Below are 23,941 nucleotides of genomic sequence, written 5' to 3'. Positions count from 1 at the left end.
AGGAAGATATTAATGCAGAAGAGACCAAATGCCTGCCTTTCATCACAGGAAATAAAATAAAACATTTAAGTTCAGCATACAAATAAAAAGGCAGATGTGTGTTTTGAAGGAAATCTGGTACTGTTATTCTGCCAGTACTTAAGGAAAAATGTTCTGTCCCACAGGCAAACTGTAATACATTTCTTAAAACCTTCAAAGACAGACATTTTGATAAGGAAATAAAACTATGTAAATGTCAGGTTTTGTGTTCATGATTTTAATAGTGTGACATATAAAATAAAGCTCTGTCCTCCTAGAATTGCTATCCAGATTTTGAATGCAGTCAACACAGCACTTTCTCATGTCATTGTTTGACTTGTCAAAGTGGGTACTGCTGGACTGCCAAATCTGTCATAGAAATGAAGTCTGATTTCTTTTAAATTATATGCACTCTGGTAGCAAGGTGCAGTCTCATGCAGCACTGAAGACACCACAACAGCTGCATTTGTACTTCACAAAACACACAAGATTTGTTTTTGGTAAATAAGCAGTCCCTGGCATGTTTGGTGATCATGCCACCCATCTTGCTTTTGGTTCAATCAGTCAAGATGATCTCTTCAAAGTTTGAAATCTGTAGCTTCATCCTGCACTGATCTCCAAAATAACCCCCCCCCCACCCTTCATAAAGTACATTTATTCCCACAGCTCATTGAGCAGAAAAACTCACATGTCTTGCTTGTCTAGCTGACTGGGACTTAAGTGGTTAGAGAAGGGAGCTGTTCTAGTATGAAATCTGCAAAGAAAATGGTAGAGGTTAATTCCACTCTTAAAAAACCACAAGTTTCAGCTGTGGAGAACTCCTCTGGGTGTTGAGAAGCTCTGAAGAAAAGGCTACACAGCCACAATGGTATGTTTTTTTTTCTTTTTACTGTTCAGGATGGAACAAATCTCTGCTCTTTAAATGAGCCTAATCCTGTGTTAGGGAAGAATACAGTACGAGTTCTGACAGGGGTTTATTTGCCATGCTGGTTAGAGGAGATTCCCTCTTGGATAATCTGAATAAATCAAGCAAGCTGAGTGCAGTGGTTATTATGAGCAACTGTGGGCTGCAGTAACTGTGCTTTTTTCTGTTCCTAATAATAAGGGTATTAAAAAAAGCCACAAACTCAATTCAGTGAAAGTGCTCTGATATTAAGCAATTATCCAACTTGCTTTTAGTTTATGATTAACTGTAATTAAAATCTGTTCTTAGTAATACAAGCAACACAGGACTAATTAGGAATCTCATTAGATTGATAGTAGCTGACATTCCCCCATTCCTTCTGGTTGTCCAATGGTTCACCCAACAAAGGGCATTATTGCTTAAACAAAATACAAAAATATTCCAATACATCTGATTGGAATAATTTCTGAAAGCAGGAAAACGGCATCTGACTAAATTCCAAGACCCTTAACTACTTGAGGACTGCCGATTAAAAAATTAGCAGGGCTCGAGAATATATATGAATGGAATACAAGTGCAAGCAATGCCACTCAGTATAAATCAAACTGGGAAAAAAAATCTCACTGTAATTTATGCGAGACAGACAGCAAGGTTTGTTTAGCAGGGTTCGAGAGAGGACCTAAAATAGTTTTGTAGTGCTATGTCGGCTTACAGATTAAAACCAAATAATAATAAATGAGAAATCTTGAACAAAATTTACTTTGGCTTCAATGCAGTGAAAATATCCCTCTCCTAAAACCCATGCTAACTCGCACCGAACCTGCCTGAACATCTGTCTGCTGCTCAACCAGAACTCTCGAGTCTAGCATAGACTTTCAATTCACCTTCATTTCGCACAGCAGTTTTGCAAAATCATTTTTTAACAGAAGGTATGAAGCACATAATTTTAAATCAGGGTTACAACAATGAGAACCCCTCACCCACATATGTACACTCTCTTCCAGAAATATTTGCATTCAACAGTTTGAGACTCGATTCCTTGTTTGCAATATAAAACAAACCAAAAATAGAATATAACCCTGAGTATTTGGTGCAGTCCTTCGATGACCCACAGGAATACGGTGAAGATGAAACAGAGTTTCATAGCCCACCAGTTTTACAGTTTCCCCCTTGATTTTGCTTCAGGTTGGAAAGGCCCATTAATGTGTTTTAACAAGCTGGGGGGAAGGGTTGCTGCTTCTCTTACTCCATTAAAGCAGCATCTTCATTCTCCCAGTGCACCTCATTGTTCAGCTCCTCCTGGATTCTGGAGGTTGTGTTTGAGCTCTGACAACCTGCATCTGACCGGGAAAAGCAGCTGTCAAGCCGTAGCTATTCTACTTCAAGAATCTCAGTAACAGTGATTAAAACATAGCAGGACTCTAACCCACAACCCCCCTGCTCACACAACCCACCCAGCAGATCATGTGACTTCAAATCAATACTCAGACCGTGTGCTTCCTGGCTCTGTGTATAAATACATATTTCAATCCTATCAAATAAAAAAATGGTAAAACAACAAAAACATGGACTGTTGCATAAAGCACCCTCTCTTGCTTTTAGTACTACTGTTTTACAGGTTTACATAAGCTACAGTACAGCAATGCAAGAGTTAACGCCTACTGATGACAATTCTAATATCAAGAATAAGGAGTAGCTGAACAATATTAATAAGACATTTTGACGATCCCTGCATTTTTGTGGCTATACCAGGATTAAAAATGAGTACTTCATTTCTCATTACAAAAAAGTCCACAATTTTCCTTTTTGCTTTATTTCCAGTTGCTGACTAAGACTATGTTCAAAATCACATTAAAAGAAACATTGTGGTTCACTGTTAATGCCCCATTGTGTTCAAATTCAAAACACGAAAATCCTAAAATTCATCTGTTGGTGACAGGGTGCTTTCTGTTGGGGTTCAATGAATGTGTGAACAAACTTGAGAACTGAAAACCAACAATGGGTAGCTACAAAATATCAACTATTCTGTAATAATTGTACAGATAAATATACATTTCCAAAATAAATTTAAATAGATGACAAAGACATGTATTACCTCACGATTTAAAATTCCACATAAAAAGATCATAACAGATTCACAGAACAAGCAAAAAAATCCCTTAACTATACTTCTTCAGAAAGATACAGTACTGTACCATCTTCCAATTGTAAAGGAAACCACAGATGGAGCTACCAAGAAAATGGAAGTTCTCCTGAATGAAAAACTTGATTTTCAACTGGGAATTGAAAATCGTCATATAAAAAAAAAACAATCCAAATAATGAGCAATTTCCTTTTGAGTAGCAGGATGGAGAATTAAACTCTAAAGGAAAAGGAATGGTATCACTGGATCAAGATTATGGCCTGCTGAGAGCAGCCCCAAAGTGCTGTATTGTTTCGTTAGTTTTCAACTCCTAAACTGACAAGAAGAAGAAAACAAAATGACAGAACACAAAGCTTAAAGGAACAAATTTGATTTGAACTCTTATCATACAGTACCTCTCTAGTTTACTCGCCTTATTTTTTCAATTTAATCACTCAATCGTGTCACCCTGTTGTAATTGAGGGCAGCCTTCAGCATTGAGACTCTAAACGACGCATAAAAACCGTCTGCTACAGTATGTTACTGAATGCATCAAGGAAGCATGAGGGTGAATGGAAAAAAAATACCTTTGACCTGTTAAGAGCTGTGATGGAGACTAGGAAAATATTCAGCTTTGAGCAGAATTGCGTCCCCCAGTCCTGTATTCTCCAGGGAGAGGGATTGCTAGTTCAGTTTCTCAGGACCAGTAAGATTGCCATTTAAACAAAAAAAAAAACACTTTACAATACATGAGTATGCATTACAACACTTTTAATGCATACATGAAAAGGGTTTCAATCCAGAAAGATTCCTCAGCAATGCACACTGTTTTTAATGAAAATAATGAACCGGGCCCATGGGGTACATGGTAATAAAAAGCAGAGCTCTAAACCTAAAGGAAGAGGTGGGACTACAGCTTTTTCTTGAAAAGCACAAACAGAAAAATGGGTCACAAAATGACAGTTAATAACACACAATTTAAGGAATTATGTATCAGTGCTGTGATTCTTTGAGAAAGACAACATTCAAACCAAAAAAAAAGAATGGTCTGTATGAAAGTAAAAAATATCTCAATGAGCCCTGTGATTAATGTTTCTCAATGTTCTAATAACGTACAGGAGAGTGGAGTAAAATACATATTTTGAGAAAATGAATATCTTCTAAAAATGTCTATGGTAAGACAGCTTCTCTTGGTAAAATGAGTTTTTTTTTGTGCAGAAAAGTGGACTTTTCAGTTGTGTCATGTGGGTGGTCTGGAACTGACACGGGAATCTTCATTTACTCCAAGCAAACCAAACAGGAATTCCCCCAGATGAAAATGAACCAGGGACTGGATGACTACTGTACTTTCAGGGTCTCTGTGCAGGACAATGGGCACTGAGACGCTGAGCTTGATCCATCAAGCAGTGGAAAATGGTTCTTTGCCCTCAGGAAATGCATTCACAGGCAATGCATTCTTGTAGGGACAAGTGATAATCAACTCCCATGGTCCATGCTAGTTAATAACGGCCTTAGAGACATAGGAATCGCCATGACCGACTAGCTGCTCTGATACCAAATGAGCCTGTATAAGATATATAGTGTTGGTTGACCTTCATTTTGTGGTTGTGCACATTGTAGGATGGGCAGAAAAACAAGAGATGTATTTTTTTAAAAAGAAGTATGATATTGTGATCACTATACTACAGTGATCACTGGATGTTGTTCTTTGTGCTATAGTGACCACTGGGTATCGTTCAATGACATTTTCATTTGAAAATAAAGATAAACAAGATTAATGGCAAATTTATTATCTGTATACATAACCTTCCATAACTGCCTCTATCCCATGTCAATATATTTATAAAAGAATGAGCTGGTGACTTTCTCCTGCTGAAGGTTTGCTATTAATAGATGACAGTATAGCCAGTTCCGCTATAATTTTGAGTTCCATATGTCTGAGTATTTGACAGCACTATTTGAGGAGTGTCACATTACAAGCTTTGATAAGTGAAAGACATTAGTTGCACCTGCTGGTAAATTACATCCATCACTAAGCCTTTTGGTAAACAGTACATGGCAGTCTCCACCTTCTGTAATCTAAAGACAACAATATTCTGTGCCACTATTAACAGAACTCCTACTGCAAAACTCTGCGCAGTCCATTAACTGTTTTCATGTAAATTATTGTCATTCTGTGCAGTACATTAAAGGAAATGACAAACATTCCCAACATGTTGCCAACATGCAGTTATTCCAAAATTCTGCATGGGTTTTCATGACACGTCATTCCTTTGCCTATTAATATTGAATGTTGAAATACTGTGATCATGTGTGCCTTCAAAGTCTTGCAGGCAAAGTGCTCTCCAAAGAAAACTTCCTACACCAGCAGGTGGAGCACGTTAAAGGCATAAACTTGAATTTAAAGGGCTCATACTTGGGTGCATGACCAGCATTCTTTCACCAATCAGTAGCTACGACGTGGATGGAGGGAGAGACTTAGGACTTGTAACCTCCAAAAGGGGTGCAGGATTTTGGAGAAAGCAAGGCATAGCTTAAAAACATGAACCACATTACAGTGTGTGTATGGAGGGGGTCAGTTCAGTAACATTTCTCCTGACGCTTTGCTTCAGGTCATAAAATAAAAAGGGGGTGGCTAATTTCACAATTTAGTTGCATTTTTTCTAACTGACAATGGAAACTGAAAACACTTTGCACTGATTGTATGACAAGAAAGCAACTAATCATAATTACTAACCTAAAAGATACAATGAGAAACATATACTCACACAGTGTCTGGACTTGGATATGAGAATACAAAGAGGACATGCACAGCCAGGGTCAGACTCACTACTAAAGACTCCTGCTTCAGCTAGAGCAGAGATCCCAGAAGAATTGTCTAATCTATAGTTTTTGCATCCAATACTTTAGAGAATTCTTTTCTAGCATATACTACTTACATTATATGTACATTTTATAGAATTGTTTAACTACAGTAGTTTTGTACATGCTTGTCTTTAAAAAAACTCTAATGTAAAGAAAGCTTAAATATTACATAAGGCATATGTACAGGAAGCTTTCCTCTCCAACTTGGAATCAAACAGCTAGGTACCACACACTCAAGTATCAGTAACACATCCTCCCAGTCATTGGCTAAGAACAAGTATTGAAATATATATATACAAAAAAATACAAATGCAAATGCCCCGATATATATTTATATACGTATATATATATAGGTTAGACCTTTGAATTTAAAAAATTATATATATATATTTTAAGTTCTAGAAACAACCTTGCTATCAACGCATGCGATTGCTGGGCCTTCAAGTCTGATGGATTGTCGTCTTTTAGTTGTTCATGGGGGTGACGTTTGCCGTGTAAAGAAGGAAATGGCTCTTGCCTCTCTAGGATGCGGGTTTTTCCATTCCTTTGTATTGACCTTGCTAGCGACTACTGAAACCCTCTGCCCTTGAGTCGGAGCAGCCCTGCTCTCAGGTGGTGTCAGGACACCGCGGACAGACGTTCCCGCCTCTTCCAGCGCTCCTACACTTTCGACTCGGTCTCCATGTTGGCTACGTCACCGTTGCGCTCGGTCTGGTCTCCGCTGTCCCGGGCGCGGGTCTCCTGCCTCTCCCTCTCGGTCTCCAGCGCCGCCTGCTGGTTCAGCTTGCTGGCCACGGACCAGGTGAGAGGCAGCTGGGCCCGGGCCGTCATCTCGGCCAGCTCCCGGGCGCTGCAGGCGGGGGTGTTGGTCTCGTAGATTTCGTGGAAGCTGTTGTAGTCCACCTCGTAGAAGCCGTCCTCGAGGGTCAGCACGGGCGTGAAGCGGTAGCCCCACTTAATTTCACCGGTCACGTAGGAGCTCCTGGCTTGGCACGTCATCCCTTCAAAGCAAGCGAGAGAGGAAACGCAGTGAGTTTTCTGGAAGCCGGTTTCACTCCCCAGGTTTGTGCTTCATGCAACAGATGAGCTGCACCCAACGGTAAGCTCACACAAGCCGACTGCCAGTGGAAATCAATTTTTTTTTTTCCTGTTTTGTTCATTACTGTAGCTCGGGAAAGTCTCAGACCTAATTTACAGAAAGTGAATCACAAGTACAGAGCAAAGAAAAGCTCACAAAGCTCCTGTTTGAACACCTGTTCACCCCTGCATCCAGCTGGCACTAACTCTCCAATTTACAACAAGCCCTCTTACTTAAGCACTGGACTTTAAGAAATCCCAGACTAGGCAAATATTTACAGCAGCATCCAGAAACCCCATAAGAAGTGTTTGTGTTTCTTAGTACCACTGTTTCCTAAACAGGACCTCCGTAAGACACTATTTTTTGCAGTCATACAGTAGATTATCCATGCTCGATAATTGTCCTTCTTTTCCCACCTTAAAAGACAGTAATTGCAAGTCTACAAACCTGTGTCTTTTTCTCCAGCCAGAGGAGTCTCCAATATTTTCTGTTAGTCCTTAATGAACCTGCTTTACGTTGCTCCATAAGATCAAAACAAGCCCTTCTCTCAGGGTGACCTTGGGTGTTCAATTTAATTTCAATACATTTGCTCTGCTGTATAAACCACACGCAGCAAACACACATAAATCTTTTGTAAGAGACAGGTTGTAACTCAGTGGTCTTTTTCACCAAAGACAGCTGAAACAAGGCACAGAACACAATAGTAGATAATGAAGCTGCTGAATGTTGGACTCGACAGCAATTAATAAAAGATGGACTCCAAATGTCAAAAAACAAAGAATGTGAGAACAGGGTTAAAATATAAAGCTAATAGTTATGTCAGTAAAATGACAAAACATCTGTCCCAGAGACCAAAGCAGATACAACATTTTCACACATGCCTTAAGATGAGGAATAGGGTTAAAAAGATGTAATGGATGGAGTGAATTATGCAGAATCGCCAAGAATTTTGCACTTTATGCATGAGTAACTGTTTCTCATGAGATCATGAGGCATACTTTCAAGAGCTTTCTAAAAACTACTTAATAAATGTCATGTTGAACCCTTACGCACACCAAAAAGATTTAGACGCACTAGAGTGTAGTTAAGTATTAATTTTCAAACACCATCATTTCTTCAGGACAGAAATCTCAGTGCTTGGACAGGGTCACTGCAAGACAAATCAGTCTCCCCAGAATTGTATTTTCAAAAAGCAATTTCCCCTGTACTGGAGATTTAGTTCTTATGGTTATTAAAGGAAAAGGAAAATAAACTTTTGGTAGGCCTAATAGGATGGCAGGTGAAAAATTAAAGAGACATCATAATATACAGGATAGTCCAATCTGTCAGTCTGTCAATCAGTCTAATTTGCATTATCTTTCACAACACACTCCACTTTAAAAACGCAATAGAAAACATATGAAATCTGCATTCTCATAACAAAATAAAACACAATAACAGCAAATAAATTGTTGTGAAATGTTATACTCCGTGACGGATGGCAGTTCTCAAGCACAAGGGTACAGGAAGTTACAGTATAAACACCTGTACAAGCCCAGAATACAGCCCCTTCTTTATCCAGTTCCCATCCCTGAACACTGAAACTGTCTTCATGGAAAAGGTAATGAAAAAACCCGAGAGAGGATTCAAAATTAAACAGCTACACTTTAACTAGATACACTGTGTATTATTATTCTGGGCTTTTCTGTTATATATTTCTGTTCTATTCATTTTCACGTGGTTCTATTTTGTGTAAAAAACCCTCAAAAAGGCCAATTTAAAGTGGATTCAATTTCTGCACATGTTGTATTCTGTCCACTATATAGCCAGCAAGAAGTATTCTCAGTTAAGGAACACAAAAACCCGGAAGACTGCAAGACCTTAATGACCTGAAGGATCTGAGAAAGTAACCTAAAGTAATGGTCTGCCAGTTGGGTCATAATTAAATCAAAATGGATTAAAAAAAATCCAGATTTAACCTGACAGTGTTGAAGATAAATATTACAGTGGTTTGTTAAACCACCTGTGTTTTAACAAAGCAATTAGAGAACGTCAGGTTTCTAACTTAAGCAAATGGAGCTGAGATGGCTTAGGTTCAGGTTCCTATTATCTCAGATCGCTGCTGAATTATTAGTTTAAAGCCACAATTATTTAAAGCCAAAGAAAAGTTTAAAAGAGTCTCATTAAAATAAAATGTCAGGAAAAAAAGGAACTCCACCCATTGGACTTGTACCATCCCAATTCAACGCAAATTATTTTTTCTTTATCTGAAGTTATCTACATTAAAAGGAAAAAAAATACATCACTGTCCTACTAAGTTGAGACAGATGTCAAACTTTCAATTTTGGGCCAATTCCTTATTTTATCTTATTATCTTTTGGCAGATTTGCTTTAGATGTTGCGTCTTTTCCAACATGACCAGATATGGCACACTCAGATACATCATTCCTAGGATTCAGTATTTAATATGTGTCCATTGTGTGTAACATATCACGTACAGTGTCTTGTGTTAGTCAGTTCAGACCTTTCCTATGATGTCCCATTTCTGAAATTACAAAATGATGCACTTTTTAAAATGACTTATTCAGAACCCGAATATTCCCTTTATCAAACAGAAAATTCTTAAGGTTTAGATAAGCTGCAGTAAATGTCAGCAAAACCTAAAGAGAAGAAAAACAGAAATAAGTTGACTGCATAAGGATTGCTTTGAATATGTGAAGTAGGTTGTGTATAGAAAAACATTAATTGCAACTTCAAAGTGTCGTGACTGCAAGCTTCAAAGCAACAAAATGTGAAAACTGCAAGGGTCTGAATACAATATAAAAGAGTGAAACAACATTTAATTTGAAAGAACAGTAAATCATTTATGAAACAGAACCACTTTAAATTGTCAGTTCTTGTCATCTTAAAGTGACCCATTTATAGTCCAGAATTTTTTTTCAACAATGATATATGAAGGGGTTCAAACAACAGGCCATTAAGCAGAAACGAGCTATAAAAATATCACCAGAATAACCTTGAACTAAAATCTTAAACTAGTGTACATTATTTACAGTACAATCAGATGAAGTGTAACTTGCCCTGGTTTAATGCTGTATAATGTTTACTTAATCTTTTTCAGTGAGGAAACACTGGAAAAAGCTCTCAGGGCAATTAACTATTTGGTTGGAATGCTGAAACCATATAAACTATTTAAGAGTGTTGTGTTTAAAAAGAGCTTCAAGGCAATTATTCTCATGATCTCAGATAATGTCCTGAAATGTAGAGAATTTAGAGTCTTATTATACAGAAATACCTGGCATTTGTTGAAATACACCTGCCATAGGAGCAGAATAGGGTTAGGTGGTATAGAATGCATAGGAACCTCAGTGGCATTTCACGTATTCATAAGCTTTTACTTTAAACAAACTCTGGCCACTTCATTATTAATAGAGGATGGAAACACCACTAACCATAAATTGCATTAGACAGGGAAGGAAAGCAAAAGCTTTAAATGTTTGCTCTTTGCCAAGGCAAAGACAGCCTTCTTGAATGAGTAAATACGATTTTTTTCAAAGGCTACGGCTCGTTAGAGTTTGGCCTCACCCAGGGCATCGGGCTTTGCTACGGAATTCTAGCAAGCAGATTCAAGTTGTGACTCTGTGTTAATTTGCGGAGACGCTGCACAGAGGCAAGCTGAGATGGAACTTTGATTGTCAGAGCAGCCAGAGCCCAGTTTGGGTTTGTGCAAGGTTGTGTGTTATGGATTCGATCACTGGCTGCAGGCCACTGTGTGCTGCGTGAAAAGCTTGGCACCACTGCCCCTCGTGTGCCACCTGGAGCATACCCAGCGCTTACAGCTCCTTTCCTGGTGCCCCACACACACCTGCGGGTCTTCATTCCCTCCTGCCTTCCTCAGATCAGTGAAGCCTGACTTCATCTGACAAGGTGCTTCAGTTGAATATTTTGCTAGTCACAAGCTTGGGATTTTATTTCACTTACAAAATATGATAGTTTAAGAGCTCCAATGTGTTTTGGAGCTGGGAACAAATGTTCAAATTGACCTTGTTATTAAGTCAATGAAGGGTTTGATTGTATAACTTAGGTTTCAGGCTGGAACAAAAACCACTGTGGGTCATGAGATAAGATAAGATCACTTTATTAGCCATATACAATTTCTTGCATTAGGAATTTGTCTTTTCGCAGACCCTAGCTTGCTCTCCATGAGACACACAGACAGGGAGAGAAGCTTGGGGTCAGAGCGCAGGGTCAGCCATTGTACAGCGCCCCTCGAGCAGCTGGGGTTAAGGGCCTTGCTCAGGTGCCCAACGGAGAAAGATTCCTCTGCCGGCCGCGGGATACGAACCGGCAACCTTCCGGTTTTAAGGTCCAGGACTGGGAACCGCTGCATTATATATATCCACTCATTGTCTGAAAGTCAGTAATTACCAGGGCACAAGTAAACGTAGTTTCAGTTCTAGGTGAATTCAACAAAAAAAGCTTTATAAAACTTTGTGTCATGTTGTATAACCCTGATCCTTTAGGGCTGGTGTGTCTGAGTTTTTCTGAGTACCAGCACATGAACAATGTGAGCAAAGTTGTTAAATTGGTCCAATTAAGCCAGTAATGAGTAGATTTAGGTCTTTGAAAGCTGGAATAAAAGCCTTCTGACACACCGCCCTTCAGGATCAGGCATGAAAACCCACGTTGTGGTGTGATGCAGTGCAGATTCCCCAACAAAACCTCCCTGTTTGTCAAACATTTAAGAAGAGGTATCTCAAAGAGGAAAAAAAAAACATTTTAAAAAGCAAGAATCTAAAATAACACTGAGAGGCGAGGGAAGAGAAAAACACCCACACAGTAAACCCCAAGCACATTTATATAACCTACAGTAAGCCTCAAAGAAAAGGCCAGGTTGAATAAACCAATCCTTAGTCATGGTTTGAAGGCTCCAGCCGACTGCAAGATTCGGACACAATGAAGACCCTCTAGCCTGAAGGCCAGGTCGCTTGGCTGGCTGGTGTTTGTGCTCAGGCTTGTATTTGTATCAGGACCACTCAGGAGACCTGACAGGGTGTGCTTTGGAGGAAAAAAAAAACCCTGCAAGTGTGAAATCACACGTTGCCTGTCATGTTACACATTACATAACATCTTGCCCACCGTCGGAGCCATTCCATTATCTCATTAACCCCACAGAAAAGTCTGGAAATCCAAAACGTTTCGGCGAGGAGGACAAACATGTCAAAGTGCATGCTGTGCAGGAAAAGGGTATAAACGTAAATAAATGCTTCAAGACGGTACACAAACTCATGCCACCAGGGAAATATTACAACGCAACGCCTGACTGAAATAAAACTGTGTGATTTTCTGTTGAGATCCAGTTACTTTTAGCGGTGCATAAATCGGAGCATCTCACGAACTGTGGAGCGCAGACACCTCGCGTTTTGGAAAAGACAGCTTGAGAGATTAAGACAGGACTAACCAACACAGCTGCGACGGGGCTACAGATCAGCGCCAAAGTTGTTGTTGTTTTTTTTTTTTATTGATCAAGAGACTATCTCAAGCCCCGGCGAGGCTGGCAGATGAAAAGACTCTAATTAGCGAGCCTCTAATGCTGAGGTACTGTAAGGCTGAACAAAATGAAATCGTGCCCCCGTTTCCCTCCTCCCCATTCGTACCCCGGAGGGTCCCCTGCAGGAATGAAGAAGCACAGCAGCGTTTTGCCGCTAGGGAAACGAGACTGGGGACTGCCTGCAGTTAAGGGGAGCTAAAGTGATAACGCCCACAGGTGTTTCTCCTCTTTCTGGAGCTGTTTCTGTTGTTTTCACACTATTCGCCGCAGTGTGCCGCCCTACAAAGACAATTAAGGAAGGGGTCTGGAAGACATTCACTCAATATCCCTTTATCGTTACCGTGCAGTGATCGTTAAACAAACAAAAAAAGGTTCCGGGTGAAGAGAGTGACCACGGGCTTTTTTAGTAAGAAAAGTGGGGGAAAAAAATCGGGTGATGAGATGCTATATCTTCAGGGGGTTGTCCTGGTGTATGTTTTTTTTTTCTCTTTTGAATTAAAAAAAAGCTCCAGAAATCGTCTGCACATTTTTATGACACTTCGGTTTGTTGAGTGTCATTCCTTGGCAGAGCGCTACGGCAACAGTCTGTACAGTGATTGTATTAATAGAAAGGGCAGAGACAGCCGGAGGAAATATATATATTTCTAATGGAAGATCCCACAGGCTTTTGGCCTTATTACATAAAAAAATAACTTGTTTTAAATCGAATTCAAAATGGTTTACTCGGATTCTCCTAAGTGTTGCTGACATTAAACAGCAGTTAATCCCCTTCAATATTTGGGGAGTTTACAACTTGCCCAAAGGACTTCTCCAGACATTAGAGACCACTTTAGGGACACAGAGAAAATGTTGTTGTTTTTTTTCAAAACGGCGTGATTTCAGAACCTATCAATAATAACAACAACAAATATTCAAAAATATCTTGGAAAATAACAGGAGTTACGAAATGGTCCTGTGTTCCTGGTTTGTTTTAAGTCACTAACACGATGTAATCAGATGTCATGCTGTAGTAAAATGTATACTTTGTCTGTATGGATTATGCAACCCTGATTGAATTTAAATTATCACATCCTACCATATAAGTCTATAAAAATAGTAACAACTGCAGTTTTATTGGTGTCAATGAGTCTTTAATAGCATGTGCAGTTAATCAGTCAGTATTCTGCTTACCAAACACTATTTTCTGTGCTTCTACTAGGCCCTTTTTCAGACACACTGCAAACACAATTGCTAATTATTTGCTTCACGTAGGTGCTCAAAAAACCAGAGACCGCAAAAGAGTGAGACCAGTGGGATTTTTTTTCCATAGCAACGAAACTTACAGCACGTTTACAGACTCAGTTATGTTCCCTGCTTACTGCGCGGACACCACATACCATAAAATGACAATGCTTGAAACAGCATACGAAGTACAATATCAAGATGGATCATTTAGAAAAACTCCAGACCCAGAGGGAGACTGCGTAATGTGCTGCTTGTTTCCTACATTGTTTCCTACATTATTGAATTGAATTATTGAATTATTGAATTGCTAAGATTCTGAATCCAGCCCCCCCCCATCCTCCATGCTGATGAATGCATCCATGCAGTCCCGAACTCCCATGAGTCTAGATACTCTGACTGAAGGCGCAGTGCCCCCCGCCGTGCCCCTGAGAGGTGTCACCCAACCCTCTGGCCCAGAGCACACAATCATGGCTCTGCTCAGAAATCTTCCTTCTGATGGGAAAACTGCTGCAACACCAGGCACACAGATCGTACCTCTTTTAACTAGGCAGTTGTATTCCAGAGTGTTTCACTTAGCAGCCTTCAGCAGCTTCCATCTATCTAAGGTCCTCTATAACTCCAATGTGGTGTCACACCAGGTAGAGAGTGCAGTCCAGTTCTTCTGCTCATTGTTTTCAACAGACTAACAGTTCACTCCTGTTAATGGCTACATGCTGTTGTCCCTTGCTGTTCGGAAAACCTAGCGATAAAAGCTTTCAGGCCTCATTAATATTTTAACCTGGGATGTCTTTACAAAAAAAACACCAACTAGTCTGAGGCCTGCTTTCTCACTGCAAGTGCCTGTCTGCTCCTGGGTTCAGACACATACTGAGGCACGAGAGCTTTTCAGACATTCACACTAAAGCACTGACCCTAAACCTGAGCACCTGATGTTCAGATACCATCAGCACCGCCTATTCCCACATATGTAGTCTCACCGTGCCTACACATGGATATCCAATTGAGAAGGGAAACTTTATCGTAACAGTAACCTGCTCAGGCACTTCAAAATGTTAAGCCTGTGTTATACAGTATACTGTATCACAATGACTGTTAACACAAATGTGTCTGCATGCATAAAACAGGCATAACATTGTGTATATAAAAGCAAAAAGTAATTGTATTGCTGCCAAAAACATGCACATCGTTATTTCCTTATTTTGTTTGAATCCTGAATTGTTACTCTATTTCATTTGAGTGAACAATTCAGTAGTTCAGTCAGATGCCAATAAAAGCAATACAGAGATGAAGCATGTTAGAGCTTCTGTAGCGTCGATGGCACCCTAACAGTAAAGATGAACCCCCATCACTGTCGGGGAAGAGGAATGAGCCAGGGAGCTGCTGCAAGGGTGCAGATGTGGTGGTGGGAGGGGTGAGAAAGAAATAAGCAAGAGGAAGCTCATGAGGTGAGATAGCGACAGTATATGTATACACACGTATGTAGGACAGGGGACGAGGGCACGATTAGGCTTCGCTAGCAGAAAATGTAAGATGGAATCTACTGTTTCTCTGTGCCTCCAGCCCACGCCCCTCCTGTGGGGCAGTGCAGCTCGTCTTCCCTCGCTGGCAGCTGCATCACACGCCTTGTTCACCCGGCTAGTTCGCGTCCACACGCAGCTCGAATTAACTCAACACAATGGTGCTAATCAGAACAAGCAATGTGACAATTATGCAGCTTTCACACACGGAGACATCCAAACAATAATTAACAAATAAAGTAGATCAGCAAAAACACGCTTCCCCTGGGCTGAAAGAGAATGAGGATGCCTGACTTCTCTCCATTTAAATGACGAGCTGGGTCGGGTCGAGACTAGGGGAGAGAGTGTTCTTTGAAGAGCTGCTGTACTCCTAGACTGAAAGACATACCACAACCGTTTAGTTTTGATTGATGTCTTTGTTTTTCAAGATCCCATCAAAGTCCTCTGTGATATCCAACCCACTTTGTTTAGTTTAAGAATTTAAGAAAAGATCCTGTTAATTTACAGCGATACAGAACAAGAGTTAACGTAATCTGAACTTAATTTCTGGCCCGTAATTAACAGTCATATTAATTAGGTCAAAATCAGTAGTAGCTGACCCAAATCAGTAGTAACAGCAGTAATAACACTGGGGAATCAACCTCTTATTCCATCTTGCCCTATTTCGTAAACAGAAATAGCAATGAAGGAAGAAATAAAAAGTGCTCACAGCACATTAGAGTTGCACCGAATTCAGATGTTTCCAGATAGTTAGTCCTTTCTTGACTCACATACTGTGCTTCAAATCCAAAAAGGCTTGAGGACAAAATGCACCTTGTTATCATTGGGCAAGGTTAAGAATGTATCTTCTAATTAAAACTAATTTTCCAAATTTCTTAATAGTACATGGAAAGCAAAAACCTTTATTAGTTGCTCAGAGCTTTGGAGCACAGAAATTGTCTGTTTTCTTTAGTCGTGCCTTTCACTGTACAGTAGGTCAAATTTAGGCTATGACAGTGTTGTCAGCATTTTGTTACTTTAGCACTCATGACTCTTTGAAGTAGCAATTAATATCTCCTTTCAGTCTCTTTTTAACCGAGCATGGCGTTATTGTAGTGTGATCTAGACAGGCAAAGCTGTAAGTCCTTCTATACTGTATGTACACACCTCATTTTTGCTCCAGAAGACACACAGACATACTACCATCTAACGTTTTGACATGTCATGATGAGGAAGTAGGCAGAAGAGCAAGGAGAATATGTGGCCTCTACCTTTTACTACCACTAATATCATTCAACTTGGGCTAATTGGCTGTTGTTTAGTAATTAATAGAGTAGAGGCACATGGTGATTTTTAAAAAGTATTTCAGTATATACAAGGAAATATTCAGTGCTATTTGTGCACAAACTGGAACACTGCAGCTCTGATTCAGAGTCTCAAGATAAAGAGCCTTGTACTTTTGTTTGGTTAAAAAACAGTTTGTTTAAGCACAACACTGCCTTTGTTTAAAAGACGGTGTAGAAGAAGCTAATAATAATGTGATTCCCATTGGCTGGTGTATCCCAGCCTTTAGATAATACAGTTACATAAGTGTGGAGTGTTCTGAAGCTTGTTCACCTTGTTGCTATCAAAACTGAATCCTCAGTTTTTTTTTTTTCCAGAGGTAGACATTATTATTGCTATGGCAACATCACAAACTGCTGCTGATGACAGAAACGGGTATAGAGAGAATGCCTTGGGTTTTTTTTCTAAATATAACACCCCAAAGCGAAATTAATCTTCTACAATTTGCGCGGCCGGGGAAACGCATTTGCTTGTTAGCCGAAATACATTTCATAGTGTGGACACTGGTGACTACCTGGTGGTGTGACAATAAGAAATGCTATTAAATGTGTTCCTGTGTTGTAGTGCCTCTCCAAATTAATCCTGGCTCGTGTACGCACAGCAAGCGACTGGCGCCTCTAATTTACTCTGAAGAGGTTAAAGAAAGATTAATTGATCCTGATGAACAGCAGACATGTCACAAATGGCAATATGCCATCTGGACTGTCGTTCTCATCTGCTTGCTATAGCCGAATACAGTGTCTCTCTGGGAAAAACCTCACGCCCTTTCTCGAAAAACATCCAAAAGGTAAAGTAGCTTAAATTGGTTTTAATTTACTGGTGCCTTTTTTTTTCTCCACGCATTCGAAAGATTCGAAAGATTGCATGCGGGGCTCTCCTCCGCCTGCCCGTTTCTCGGGAGGATTCTCGAGGAGCCTCAGCTGCTGCCGGAGGACGGCGGTGGCGAGGGCTGGCGCCCGGGACGGGAGTGGGGCGTCTGGCAGCGGTCCCCTGGGGACGGAGCCAGCAGCAGGGTCTGACCGCGCCTCTGTCACACGTCGCAGCGGAAGAGGCTGATGGTCTGTAATTGCTGCCAGCGTCTGTGTGAGCCATTACTTAGGCACCGCTTGAAAAATGAAAGCTGGTGGATTATTTTCCTGCACTAGGCTCCACTGACCCCTTCTTGCCAATCAATTTCAATCCCTTGAGCAACCATACCTTATGTTCAGATGAGAACCTGAGCAACATAATCCTGATTCTAGAAGAAGACAGAGAGACGCCGTGGAAGGTCCAATTGATTTAGTTTTACAGGGCAGTAGAACTAAAGCACACAGTCTTTGAAAAATGAAGGGAGTTTTGGCCTTGTCTTACCGAGTCATTGCTTGGGCCATGTGGTGAGGCCTTCACAGGCATTTTGAAAAACTGACAATGGCCTTCCATAAAGAAAGCTGAATTATTTCCTCTGGTTTTTTTTTGTTGGTGTTGTAGCTGTTGTCGTTGGCTGACTGCTTCAACATCAGAAAATGTGCATCATCTGATGGTTTTGTGTTGATGTTTGGGGGGGAAAAAAATAGTTTAACTCATAAAAGAAAAAAAGGGTTTTTCATCAGTTAGTAGGTGTTTCAATCCACTTACTCTGTGGATTGTGATAGATGTAATGTAGGAGTGCTTGCATTAATGCGGACGTAATGAAAAGCTCTTAATTAATTAATTTACATTTCATACAACTCAGTGCCACCCACTGTAGTTATTAGAACAGACCATGGCTGGGAGAGTGGGACACAATAGCACATTAAAAAGTATACTTTCATTACATCTGTATGCTACCACCACAAAACCAGTTCTTACACAAAAGAGCAAAAGAATTGGCAATAAACTAGGAAAGACCTTAAAGGGGTTGGCCTTTTAATCCGGAAACTACAAAAACACACTGCTGTGATGTTAGATAGGATGTAGAGAGGTCAGTCAGTCAGACTGAATCTCAAAGTGGTGGTCAATTACATTGAGACCCCCTTCAAGGTGATGGAGGTAACAACAGATAAAAATTTAAGACACACAGCAGTCAAATCAAAAGTATGCATTGCACACTCCTGTCATTTTGTCTCATGTCCAAACACCCTTCACAAGTTATCGGGTAGCAAAATATGATAAATGCTGGATTTGAAACTAATCAATCAGATAAGGCTCTGGACTGTTCTTTAAAGCAGCCTGTGGAACATTTCAAAATGTGAAAAGACCTGCAGGTTAGAAAATGCTTGAATCTCACTGCTGGTCCTGTTTTGTTGTCTAAATGGCATCAGGCCCTAAACCATAAACTCCTACTTGTTAATTCTGGGAGACTGTAAAGAGACTGAACTAATTTCACATTTAACCATTTAACCATTTCTAACTAATGCCGACATCAGAAGGTAAATTTCAGTTGCTGCCAATACTTAGAATATAATTTGTTAAGAAAAGAAACTTTACAAAATCATGATACTATATCTTTTTGCAAAAGTGTCTCAACCAATTCAACAGAGTTAATGAAACTAAATTGGGTCTCTTATCAGTAAAACAACTTCTGCATCTAATAGCAGTAAACTACACATTTTGACACTTACCTAAGTGTTTGACTAAAAAGCATGCTCTAAAAGTTAAAGAAGGAAATTTTAGATGCTCAACATATAAGGACATAATGCTATAGACAAAATCTTAGTAGAGTTCCTAGTGCAAAAACTCTACTAAGAGAGTTTTCCTTTTCCAACTATCAAGCCATCTATGCCAAAGAAAACAAAACAAAAACAAAACAATCTGATTAATCCGATAACATCAGAATTGTTTCTAAAGTGCTATGACTGATTTTAGTTGAACCTTTTTGTAAATGAAAAAGAAAATGACTCGTCTAAACACATTTATTAATGATATCGTTAACTCCTGGGAAAGAAATATGAACATAAAAAAGATATAACCATTTCTGCACAGTAGTATGAGCTCAGACCCAGATTTCACCACATACATGACGGGTCCACTATGACAACAGGTTGTGAAGTCTAAAAATAGCTGGAGCTGTGTTTTATGTAGTGTTGCACATAGAGACTTGCTGAGCTGCCTTCCGCTCAGTGTTTCTATGGCCAAACCAGTTATTGCTTTATCAATCTTCGAATGATTTTACCATTTCAAGATAGATCAGAAAGAGCATCACAAGCAGTCTTAAGGCTCTCGTCTGATGAGACTCCAAGGCCTGGGAGAGACAGAAATAGATTGTCCCGATGTCAATTTTATTGTAGGTAGCAACAGCTCAAAGGTGAAGAGCAAAAAAGAATCTACATCTGTTCCAATTCAGAGGCAGGGGCTCTAGGCCGCTACAAAACAGTTATTTAACACTTGCTTTTGAAAGAAGAAAACCATAAGGAAATGCCCACAAGATCATTTTTATTACTGCCTCATTACATTACTTGGTATCATAGTTTAGTGAAACACCTTTTGTTGTGAAAGCCCACAGGCACCCTAAGGATACTTCCGTGTTGAGCACAGACATGATAAAACATTTTACACCGAATGCAATGGCATTCATTTTTTTTATTGCCATTTTATCATCAAAGTGCTGACCACCCTCAGAGGAGTCAACTTGAAAATTTCAAGAGGAAAAAGAAGGCAATACGACAGGCATGAAAGCTGACGCTTTGCAGTTCATTTAACTAATTCATCCGAATCAGCTGATACTGGACACAAAGGCGGCAAATGAACTTGTCAGTCAGCAGTCTGGAAGCTGGCTGGGGAAAAAAAGGCAGCAGGAATAACATTCGACACACCAGCGTCCGTATTTGCAGAAAGGGAATTTGCATCTTTTTTTTTTTTGCACGTTAGGTATAGAAAGAAAGATGGGCTCTTGCCTGGCTCCAGGATTTGGCTGAAACCTCCTCATTGACATTTAGGATTTGAGTCACCTCAGTTTCCAGGGAAGCATCTATATTTACCTCAAATTTTAATTTCAGATCTCTGTGTTTCATGTGTAAAACCACCACAGGAAATCTGCTGTGCCACTGTCTTTCACATTATACCCTCAAGACCAGACAAATCCTTTGTAATACTATATAGTACATTGAAATACACAAGGCTGCAAGCAATAATGAAAAGCAGGACTTGAGAGGAGAATGGATTTTGCAATTCAAATGTTTTTTTTTTCTCCAATACACATGTACACATTATTTAGAAGTATCTGAATGCTTGCATTTTGCATAAACACTGTATATATTTTCTGCAGAGCCTCTGTAAACTAAACCCATCAGTAATTTAACAATCAAGAACTAAATCAACAATTTGAGTAACATTCACAGAGCTGCATATAGAACTACCTGCTACATGATGATTGGCTAAGTTCACTATAGAAAATGTTTTATTTATTTATTTATATTAAGTAAGCCTGTTTCCAGCTCTCAATCTTTTCATATTATTCAGGTATTCTTCTGTAAATCATCAACACATATAAAACCCGTGTGGCAAACATTTACTATGAACACCAGTCTACCTCAAGCCTCAGAGTTACAAACACTTTGACAAATGTCATCCTGCCTATTATAACTTTTCACTTGGCTTCTGTACAAAGCTTATCTTTGTGCTGACATGGCCCACCGTGCTAGAAAAGCAGTTCTGCGTTTCCTTTTGAACTAATGCAAAGTGACTAACCTGCAGATGGCATACAGTCAGCTGCTCTCTTCCACTCTTATCATTCTTTCTCTGCACTTACATGAGGAATTACAACTCTCATCCCAACTTTCCTAAAGAATTACAGTGGTAATAGAGACACGAGGACCACAAGTTCCTTCCCATACTACTATACAAAATAACGACTGGGGAGTAATGATAATTTATAATTTACTGAAGTAATTAGACCATGAAACTGAAGTGGATTAAATTACTTGGACTTGACTGCAATTTCATATTGACACAGACACAGAAGACTCACAGAATTCTGCTAACAATAAACACAGAGCGAAATCCAAGCACTAAAGAACAACTAAAGGCAGACAACATCAATATGAGGCAGCATCTTTAAAAAGGAGATATCAGCATGTTGCTGTGTGTGTGCTGAAAATATATAAAGTAGACCTACAGTAGATGACGCACTGAATGATCCCATAATACTGGACCTTAAACACTGCATCCCAGCTTCCTGGTTTGGAGTTTTCATTCCCCAGTTATAATAACCTTGGATTTTATTATCTGTTTAATCAGGCACAAGTCTGTTCAGAGGTAATGTTTATAATAGCACACAGTACAATCAGGAGTACACCTGCCTTTCCATATTGAGAATGAAATTCAATTCTGTTTGCATTGCCTAACATGAGCAATTACGAACCTCATAACCTCACAAAAGCCCCATTCATCAGTGCATACCTGACTCTCTGTTTGAAAGGTCATAGTACTGCACATCAGATCTTTTCCACAGAAATGGCTAATACAATGCTATGCCAGTATAGATCTTCCATTTAAAAATTTCATTAGTACTATTTATTGTATCTGAACAAACTATACATATCAACAAATATTTGAGAATCCTTTCGTCATATTGTCCATTTGCTATTTAACAGGGTCACACCGCAAATTAATATTTCATTTGTGACATTAATACATATTAGGTTAAAAACAAAAAAGCAACTACGCTAAAAGAAACACCCGATTGCTGGTCCTTTTGGATTTTATTGATTGCATAATTACCGGCCTGTGATGTCAAATTTTACTATGCAGAATACATCCTGGGAAAAACACAAAGCCCCAGTTAGTAAAATCTGCAATAAACCATAAGTTGAAATTTGCGATTAATTGCTCGCTTTGTGAAAAACACATACTGTAACATCCCAGTGAAAACTTAGACCTTTCTTAATGAAATGCACCTGTTTTTCATTTGAAATGGTTTAAAGACTATTATAGTGTCAAAACTGCAGTAATTGAAACTGGCTGCATTATCACTTGTCCTGAAAGGACTGGCTAGCCTGAAAAACATCAGCTCTGCAAGAGTATGAACCCATGTGCGGGAGCCGACCGTGAATACAGGCTTGCATGAAGGGGTTTTCAGATTACCTGTTGCTTCCACCATCCCCTCCAGAATGACCACGATCTCCAGCTCCTCCTTCACCAGGGTGGCTTTGGAGATCTCCCAGAAGGGACTATGCTGGTTGATCTCATGGCAGATGATGAGGGGGGACACCAGGAACAGCCGGTCGTCCCCGGTGTCATAGCCCACATTGATGTCCGTCTGGTTCAAGGGAATGAACTCCCCTTCCTTGGTCTGCTTGGACTTGATCAGTTTGGCCCTGATGGAGGCCTCCACAATGTGTGAGTTCCTGAGGTCCCCCACCCTGAACATGAGGCACAGCCTGCCATCCCGCATGGAGATGACGGCATTGGTGGAGAACACCAGCGTCTCCGCCCGCTTCTTGGGCTGGGAGATCTTTACAAACATGCATCCCACCATGAAGGCATTGACGATAGACCCCAGCACTGACTGAACCAGGAGCAGCACGATGCCCTCCGGACACTTGTCTGTGATGACTCTGTAGCCATACCCGATGGTGGTCTCTGTCTCTATTGAGAACAGAAAGGCAGAGACAAAGCCATTCAGGTTATTGACGCATGGCGTCCACTGGTTGTCCCCTATGTGGTCCAGATCTCCTCGGATGTAGGCTATAAGCCACCAGATCATGCCAAAGAAAAGCCACGTCACTGTGTAGACCAGAACAAAGATGAAGAGGTTGAACCTCCACTTGAGATCCACCAGTGTGGTGAAGATGTCTGTCAGGTAACGATACGTCTCCCTCACATTCCCATGATGCACGTTGCACTTCCCATCTTTGCGCACGTATCGCTGGATCTTCCTTCTTGTTCTCTCTTTCTCGACCAGCTGTTTGGGTAGGTCCTCTCGGGCTTGCTTGGGCAGCTTGGGCTGTCTGATGGTGATTGGGCTTTCCACATCCTGCTCCATCGGGGCTTCTTGAAGGATATGAGCCTGAGAGAGGAGACAAAACAGCAAGTTGGAGGACGTGAAAAAGAAAAAGGACACTAGGCAAAAACCCAAAACTTTGCCATTCCTCCCCCCAGGACTGATCCCCTCATTCTGGCTGGGTAGGTGAAGTGGACAAACCAAGCATTTCACACAGAGGAAAACATCCGCCTTTACCAAGACAACCCTACCCATAACACATAAAACCTGGCAATTGTTAATAATGCAGGGACCACCGTAAAATGTTTATTGGATTATTCTTGGATTTGAGGTATGTTCATCACAGATGAAGAACAATGAGTGCTGCACACATGAGGACATTCAAATAACACACAATAGTCAATTCTTATTTTGTGATGTCTAAACAGCCTACAGTATATACAGTGCTCCAAAGGTTCCAAT

The 23,941-nt window shown here is 40.2% G+C and overlaps 1 protein-coding gene across 1 annotated transcript; it reads right to left on the bottom strand.

The window, feature by feature from the left end:
* Nucleotides 1-6,569: 6,569 nt before the first annotated feature.
* On the bottom strand, nucleotides 6,570-23,536 carry kcnj6 (potassium inwardly rectifying channel subfamily J member 6). The gene is made up of 2 exons (XM_088921482.1): nucleotides 22,621-23,536; nucleotides 6,570-6,910 (listed from the first exon to the last, which is right to left on the bottom strand). The coding sequence occupies exons 1-2, from the start codon at nucleotides 23,519-23,521 to the stop codon at nucleotides 6,570-6,572; spliced, it is 1,242 nt and encodes a 413-aa protein (XP_088777608.1). The 5' UTR covers nucleotides 23,522-23,536.
* Nucleotides 23,537-23,941: the final 405 nt, after the last annotated feature.

This window comes from Atractosteus spatula, chromosome 7 (assembly GCF_055471065.1).
Source record: "Atractosteus spatula isolate fAtrSpa1 chromosome 7, fAtrSpa1.hap1, whole genome shotgun sequence".
Lineage (NCBI taxonomy): Eukaryota > Metazoa > Chordata > Actinopteri > Semionotiformes > Lepisosteidae > Atractosteus > Atractosteus spatula.
The sequence above is the reverse complement of the archived record's forward strand: the minus strand, read 5'-3'. Positions and strand labels throughout refer to the sequence as shown.

Coding starts and splice junctions, on each gene's coding strand:
- kcnj6 (XM_088921482.1), bottom strand. CDS start 23,521: ATGGAGCAGGATGTGGAAAGCCCAATCACCATCAGACAGCCCAAGCTG. Junction 6,911..22,620: donor GGGGATGGTGGAAGCAACAG/GTAATCTGAAAA, acceptor CTTGCTTTGAAG/GGATGACGTGCCAAGCCAGG.